The following is an 8,147-nucleotide window of genomic DNA, read 5'->3' as shown; positions in this document are numbered from 1 at the left end:
GGAGAGTTTCCAATCTTTGAACAGTTAAATTGATCAGCAGCTCTTCATGCACAAGAGTTATCTTCAGTGATGGTGTAACCACAAACCGTAGTTTGTCACAAAGGCAGCTGTGAATGGGTTTACGTGGTGGTGACAGTGGGACTTGAACTTCAAGCACAATTCTGTTCTGGTTTGAGTTCAGTCGTTTTCCTGAAATGCTAAAGACCAAATAGTGCAGCTTCTTTGAATGCATGAGAATCTTAAAGTGAAACTGGTTCATTGGTTTTCACTGAGCAAGTGAATAAAACACAGGCAGTAGGTGACAGCATAGGTGTTAATAATTGGGTTTTTTTAAATCTTTGTCTAATAATCTGAGATACTGATAGACAAGTGGGGTATTACGTGTTGTTTTTTAAAGTTGTTATAATATGTTTGCCCTTCGATTTTCTCATGAGCATCTTTGTGGAGTACTGAAATGGCTTTTTAAGAACAAAACACTTTTTATGTTGATACTGTATGATTTGCACATTGTCTTACCTTTAGACTTGTTTACACCAGTGTTCTTCTTTCCCTCAGAACAACGGTGGGGAAATGATTGAAAAGTTTCCTGAGCTATTTTGAAGCCAAATCGTGTTTGGATACTGCTTTTGAAATGTCTGTTCCTTGGGATTTAACTGTTAAATAGGCATTTTAGCTGCTGAATTGCTGGCGTATTTTGTTATTAATAACCTTGTTTTAAGTGATACGGAGTCGGGATCTGGAACAGCAACTCGTAAGCTTCTACATGGCATGTTTAGCAGTTAATTGCCTTCTTAATTTGATCTTTATGGTTTTCTATCGCAATGCCTCTCCTGTCCTTTGGACCTCCATCTCCCCTTCCCTGTTGGTCACCTGTCTCTGTGGAGAGGCTATTCACAGCCTTCCATCCCAGGTTTCATTTGAGGTCTTTTGTGCTGCTCTTTTTACAAGATACAGGTGTTACTTGGGAAGGGAGCAAAGAGCACTGTCAGTCTGTAGGAAACAGCCAGAAAACGAGGGGAGGATCTCCCGCCAGAGAACTGTTCTGAACATATTTTTCACTCCATCTCTGCATGAGCTGCACAGAGCTGTGCACACCAAGTCTGACACAAAGCCACACTGAGCGGGCCGGCCGGAGGAGAGCGTTATCACTGCGGTCTGGGTGCTGAGCGAGGAGCACATGCACTATGAGATGTGTGCTGTGGGTACCGACACGTTTATTGCTTGCATGTGAGCCTGATGCAGATAGGGATGCTTTTGGTGGCACGTCAGGTTCCAGACATTTAAAACACTCCTAATTAACTGGCTAGATTGAAGTAGCACACTTGTTAAGTAATTCCTTCCTTGTTGGTAGTCCTTCCGTCCTGAAATGCTGTGGATTACTGGAAGATGCTTCTAACTCAGAATCTCTCTCTTGGGTGGCCTTGAGGACAGCAGTGCATTATTTGGCTCAAGGTCCTTATTTAATTAAAGCTTTTTGTATGACCCCTTGAAAAGAAAAGCAATTTTAAAGCTTGAATAGCATCAGGTCAGCTGTCCTTGTAGGTTTTGCCTGATGCCACATCTCAGTGTTGTGCTGCACGACGATCTGCAGGCTTCCTCCCACAGAGCTGGCTGGCTAAAATTGCCCTCACGGGCTGCATGGGTCACTTCATATTGCTGGTAACAGAGCTGGTAGTGCTTTGTGGCTGTGTACATGAGCGTGTTGGTGTGGTTGGGTTGGTGGAACGAGCAGAAGGAAGTTAACCCTGTGTGCTGCGTGCAGTGCTCCCTGTGTCCATCCAGGTGTGTAGCACAGGGGCCAGCTGTGTGGGACTGCTGACAGCAGAGCTGCCGTGTGGAGGCTGAGGTGATACCTTTCTCTGTGTTTTGCACTACTTGAAAAAGGTGATATCCAGGATAAGTGTACTGTTTTAGTTCTTTAAGAGCTGCTGCGTTCCTTTCAGCTGTTCTGTGGGTGGTGTGTGAATGGCAAGTTAGTCCTGTCCTGTTAGTGCCAGCGTGATGTGCTGGGTGCTCCAAGGGGAACTGCGTGGGGGAATGAGGAGAAAACACATTTTTCAGTGAATATTCAGATTTTTGGAAATGGTTTGTTTGGCCACGTTACTCTGAAACCTCTGAATTTAAGGTTATTAACGTACTTCTGCCTGAATTGTATAAGGAATAGGTGAATGCCCGCTTGGTTGTGGTGTTGTAGATAAGGCATGAGAGCATCCTGGGCTCTTAACATGAGTTGCACTTCAAAATGGCCAAATGTAATCGCAGTAAAGACAAAGTTGTGCTGGAAATAATGGTTAACAAATGTGGTGCACTTTGGGGTGTGGACCGGTGGAGCTGCCGGATGCAAAGCAGCAGAGCCTGGCGGGCACCGAGCCCTGCTCACTGCTCAGACACACAACAGTTCCTTCCAAAGCTCCACCTGAGTGCTGCTGCTCTCTGCTCGGCCTGTCCCCAGAATTAAAACTTGAGCTTTGATTTCTGTTGTTGCTGTCGGTTGTAAAGGTCGCATCCCTGTTAGTTTGTCGCTTGTTTTGTTGTATGAGTTGCCTGAGACCTCTGTGTCAGCAGCCCGACCTCCTCCCACTGCACGGCACCACGGGGCAGCGCTTTTCCTGGCACTGCACTGCAGCTCCTCCTCGTGCAGAACGGCCCCCAGGAGCCCCTCCGGGTGGCTGCAGGGCCGGGGGGGGGAGAGGGACTGCTGCCCTGCAGTGCCCGAGCTGCGCTGGGTGGGGATGCCCGGCTGCACTCTCACTTGAAGCAAACAAAGGGCATTAGATGCCAGTTTGATTTAGTTAGTGACGTATGTAGGATATCCTGAATTATTTATCTGTATATAAACTGAAGTAAACCTCAGTGGCGTCCAACCCGGTGTAGATTTCTGCCGATCCCACGCAGTGATGTTTTCTAGCCACGTTCCCTTTTTAGTCTTATTTTTTAAATTCGTAACGTTTTTAAACTGCTTTAGATATCAGTGCTCATCGTGTTGGTAACGTGTGATGCTCGTCAGGGCCGGGCTGCACACAGCCTGCACCCACCTGCTCGGGAGGGAGGCGTGAGCGGCTGTCCTGCAGCAGTGCTGTGGGGTGGGTGCACTTCTCCCAGCCCTCTGTGTCAGAGCCTATAAATGCTTACGGGGCTGTGCACGGGTGGGAGCCTGGCAGAAAATACATTCCTGTCCCATTCTTAAAGTGGTTTTGTTGCGTGGTGCAGAGGGACCCCAGCGTGCTTTATAGGGCTGTGTCTCAGAGCACTGTGCTCCATGAGAGGTACTCTGTTCTCACCTGGTTTGTGCCCACGGTCTCTCCGGTGCCCTTCAGTGTTACTGACGTTTCTGGCTCATTTAGGATGTGTCGATGCTGCAGTTCTCCCCACTCAGTGCAGCTGGATGTGACATTGAACAAGAGGTTGAGGACTGGTGGCACTCGGCAGCCCCTGCCTCGTGTTCTTAATTCCAGATGCTGTCTCTGTGTGTTAATCCTCGAATCAGAGCACTGGAACGTAACCCCCAGTGCCACTGTGTGTAGTGTAAGGTTGGTGTAAGCTTAACTTCCTCGTCCGGTGCCGCTTCTCTGTACTATAGTGGAAATCATCTAGTAGTGTGCTGCTGCACCAACAGCTGCTTATAATACCCTGAGAGAAGTGTAACTCGTAGCTGACGCAGTGGCAGAAGTTGTCAGTGCTCCAGTCCTGCAGGAACTGAGGCTCAGAGCCTCAGTGCTGGGACCGAAATGCTCACTGCGTTCCAGGAGGCCGTGTTCTGTGCCACGGGGAGCTGCTGGGGGAAGCTGTCTGTCCTTCATGTTTGCACAAGCCAAATGCCATACATCTGGAAGACAAACTTTTGTTTGAATATAAGATGCCAATGTTAACGCGCGCAATGGGTTTCCTTGTTTCAAGGATAGATGCTGAGAATTTCTGGTGGTTTTATATATATGTATATGTGTAGAGGAAGCTCTTATATAAAATGGCCATTCTTCTTTGAGTGCTGTTGTCTTCTCTGCTCTCTTTCCCCCACCACCAGCAGTGTGGGCGTATTCTCGTGGTCTGTAGCAGTTGCTTACCGTGCTGTCTGTACGGTGATGGCTTCCAAACAGTGTGACATCTATCTGAGCTCTGCCAACATCCCTTGGCCCCAGCCTGCTTCACAGGAGCTGGGCTTCACCATTCTGACTTCGCTGTAGGGAAGGAGATGAAACCAGAGGGTGAGACTGGAAGAACTTTGGCTTGTGCTGCTGGCGTGTGGGGTGTTCTAACAGTGGTGGAGAGATTCATCTGTGGAGGTAACTGCGTTGGGTTTTTTTCCCTATGCCAATTCTCAGCATGTTGTACTCTACAGAGTGGGAGTCAGCTCACAAACCTGTGCTGTAGGTTTTGGATTGCAGCATTGTGTGTGTATGTATGTATATATGCACATATGTACATATTTATACAACAGGTGTGCACCCAGTCCTTGCTGCTGTTTTTCTGTGGTGGTAAAACACGAAGTTTGGCTCCGAGTCCTTCTCACAGACAGACAGGTTTTGTGTGTCCGGAGCTGTGCTTCCTCCTTTCAGCTGCAGGGAACACCAAATGGGATCTGTGGCTGATGGAGGAAACGGCGGAAGGCTCCTGTTGTATAAGCAAATAGGTGGTACAGCTGGGGAGAGCCGTCTGCTCAGAAAGGGAAAAGCAGCCTTCTGCCCTTCCCTCCTTGTTGGGGTGAATGGGGACGTGAACGGTGTGTTGGCACAGCGTGGTCTGTGGCTCAGTCTGTAGTGCTCACAGGTTGGATTTGTAGGACTTGGAGCTGTTGGACGCCATAAAACCGAAGGCAGGCGGTGATCTGTGCAGGGGGCACAGCTGGGCTGTGGGGGGGACATGTGGGGGCTGCTTGTGGGGTGGGGGGGAACCCATGGCTGAAAGCAAAGGAAAAAAGACTGTAAAAAAATACAAAAAAAAACTACAAAAAACCCCCATAATCGAAGTATAAATGCATCTGAGAAGCGATTATAATATAGACATATATATATTTTGTTATGTTACTAAAGGACCATACTTTGAATTGTATGTAAGTAGATGTGGCTGTCAGAACTTTGTGGATTGTAACACTGGATACTACTGAGCTCCTGTACATACCCGCAGTTACAGCAGAAGGAATTATTTTATGTTTTAGCATGGTAATTTGTGTATCGTATGTCCGGATATAAACTAAAATAAAGATTGCTAAGTTATCTGAAACCACTGTTGTAAAATAAATGTTTTCAAATGCAGAAATACCTATGGGCTTTTTTCTTTCTGGGTCTGTTTGGGGTCGGGGTGTAGGAATCCTGAATTTATGAGGTGGGCACAGCATGGGAGGAGGGCCGCTCTGCAGGTGTGACCGAAGGGCTGCATGGATGCCTCTGTGATGTTTGCTGGGATGTTTCTGTGCTCCTGAGATGGGAATTCAGAGCCATGTGGGGCAGTGTATGCCCAGGGAGCTCTGTGCTCACCCTCCTACCAGCAGTGGGTGCTGCAGCAAGGTGCTCTTGGTGTGTTCCAGGTGAGTGCTGCCTGCAAACACCTTCTTTGCAACCACAGCTGCTTTTTTTTTTTATGTTTGCTGTTGTTATTTTTTTAGCCATCAACAGCCAAATTCTGGAGGATCAGCTTCTTTAGTTCCTGCTTCAAAGTGAGCAATGACAGCTCTGCTCCTGGACAATGTGCTGAATGGAAGAAGGATCCCACACAGCATCCTTCCCATCCTGCCCTCCAGCCCCATGGAGGTGAACCCATGCAGCTTCTGGGAGAAGGCAGCTGGCGGTGAGTGCTGGGGTTGTTGGGGGGTGGGGGGGGCAGAGGCTCTGGGGCTCAGCAGGGTGGGGACTGCGAGTGCATTTAAGATTACATTTCCTATCAGGGAACTTTGGTTCTTTTGGATTGACCGTTTCCCCTTTGTTACACGGCCTCTTTGCTCGTCACTTTGGGGTGGGTATTTCAGCTGTGTGTGATGCTCAGAGCTCCGTTCAGCACAAATCCTGGTGCTGAGCAGCAGTCCTCCTGCAGGGCAGCGTCCCACCCACCCCTGGGCTGTGTGGGGCTGTCTGCCCCGGCCCACTGCTACCGTGGACTCCATGGGCTGTGATTCCCCTTTGCTGAGAAACACCACGGAGTGTGGAGTGTGCACAGGAGCGGTCACAGCTGCGTGCAGCCACGCAGCCCTGGTTTGTGGTTGCTTTGCAGTAAGGGCAGGTTGAGCTGTTCTGTGCGCATTCCTCACTGCTGCACATCACTGCATGATCATCACCTGAGCTTTTCATTTCTGCCCTCATCCCCAAAGCACCGCTCCCTCGCTGTCCCCCAGAGGTCCCATGTGGCCCCATGCTAAACCCCACCTTGGTGCAGGGTTCAGGTGCTCAGCCCCGTTCTGATGCACTCCAAACCCCAGCCTGTCCCTCCCCCACCCACGTGTGTGACCCCAAACGGCACAGATTGCTTTGAGATCAGTGAGGGTGCATTGCTGTGGGGTCTCAGTGGTGCCTGCAGCCCTTTCAGCAGCCGGAGCTGTGTCTGTGTGCCCACACGTGTCAGTGCCCCCCGTCTCATGGATGCCCACCGCAGCCCCCCCAGCCCCCCCATGCCCTTTTCCCCATCCCCAGCACCGCCCGGTGGGGACATTGCCATTTTTCTGGGTGAAATTTGCAAGCTCTGCTGCTGGAGCTGCACAGCCCATGCACAGGGGTTGTGCACTGACCCCCCCTCCCCCCCCCCCAACATGCACACCCCGTGCTCCTGCAGCGTGGATGGGTGAGTGGGGCTCTAGGGGGCGAGCTTGGAGCACACGAGGACGTCCAAAATTTGGGTCTGAGGGGCATGATGGGGGGGGGAGGCTCAGTGGGGCTGGGGGGGGGTCCCGGCCCCCAGCGTAGGGTGAGACGCTCCAACCCCGTCCCCTTCCCCGCTACTGCCCTGGGAATCCCCTTTGCCCCCCGCGCACGCCCCGTGTGCGTTGTGACCCAGGGAACCCCCCCGCACGGAACGGCGGCACCGCCACAGCGCGGGGCAGCACTGCAGCGGGGCAGGTGCGACGGCGACTTTAATGTGCAGCAGCGGCAGCGGGAGCACCGCGCGGGGTGGGGGTCCCGAGGGAGGGGGGGTCCCCGCTCCGCTGCTCCGGGCTTCGTCCCCTCCGTCCGTTGGGACCCCTCCCGTCACTTCCCTATACTCTGCAGCAGCAGCTTATTGCTGAGCGCCTTCTGCGCCAGTCTCTCCTCCCGGGACATCTCGAGGAACTCGCGCAGGAGGTGGAAGGTGAGGTCGAGAGAGTTGGGTTTCCCTTCTCGTCTCTTCCCCGCCTGCAGCGCCCGCGAGGCTCGGGGGGGGTCCGGGCCGGGCGCTGCCCCCCGCGGTCGGCACAGTCCGTGGGGGGGGCGCGCGGCGGTCGGCTCCCAGCGGGGCTGCAGCGGGGAGCAGCTCTCCGAAGGCAGGAAGAGCAGCACGAGGACGGAGGCAGCCGAAATCATTCTGAGCCGCATCGCAGCCGCTCCGGGTCCGGGGGAGGGGGGTGGGGGACCGGATACCTGTAAAAGAGGTCCCCCGCGGCCCGCCCCCCCCGCAACGCTGCGGTCAGGGGGCACCCGACGGGATGAGCACCGTGGGAGAGGATCCCCTCCCCGAAGAGTGAGAGCCCCCCACCTGCAGGCGGGATCCCCCCCCGGGAACTGGAACCAAACCCCGCTAACGCGACCCGTCCTTCGGGAACGGGACAGCCGGGAGCACCGGACGGGACCCCCCCCAGCACATGCGGGACCCCACCATTCATCCACGGGACCTTCATGTTTCAGAGGTGGGTCATGCTTCGGGTTCACGGCACCCCCGGCATAGGACAACCCCACCCTCCCCCACCCCGGGGAACCGCACCCCCACACACCCCCCCGGGTGGCTCAGGACCCCCTTCCCGGGAGCGGGGATGGGTGGGAGGTTGGCGGGATGCTCACCGCTGCCGCTGCTCCGCCCGCAGCTCCCGCTACCCGCGCCGCCCGCCCGCTCCGCGCTATATAGGGGCGGCGGCGGCACCCCCAACACCCACCCCGCCACGTGACCGCGCTATATCGGGGCGGCGGCTCCTCACGTGACACCGGACGGGGAGCTGTCCGTGGTGCTGAACGGCCGGGGGGGCACAGGGGGCA

At 53.5% G+C, this 8,147-nt stretch overlaps 1 protein-coding gene across 1 annotated transcript; it reads right to left on the bottom strand.

Annotated features, from left to right (window-relative positions):
* Positions 1-7,036: 7,036 nt before the first annotated feature.
* On the bottom strand, positions 7,037-7,990 carry LOC107054855 (corticoliberin-like). The gene is made up of 2 exons (XM_025142357.3): positions 7,956-7,990; positions 7,037-7,538 (listed from the first exon to the last, which is right to left on the bottom strand). The coding sequence occupies exon 2, from the start codon at positions 7,491-7,493 to the stop codon at positions 7,170-7,172; it is 324 nt and encodes a 107-aa protein (XP_024998125.2). The 5' UTR covers positions 7,494-7,538; positions 7,956-7,990; the 3' UTR covers positions 7,037-7,169.
* Positions 7,991-8,147: the final 157 nt, after the last annotated feature.

Source organism: Gallus gallus, chromosome 20 (genome assembly GCF_016699485.2).
Source record: "Gallus gallus isolate bGalGal1 chromosome 20, bGalGal1.mat.broiler.GRCg7b, whole genome shotgun sequence".
Classification (NCBI taxonomy): Eukaryota; Metazoa; Chordata; class Aves; order Galliformes; family Phasianidae; genus Gallus; species Gallus gallus.
Note: the sequence above shows the minus strand (reverse complement) of the source record. Positions and strands in the feature narration are given on the sequence as shown.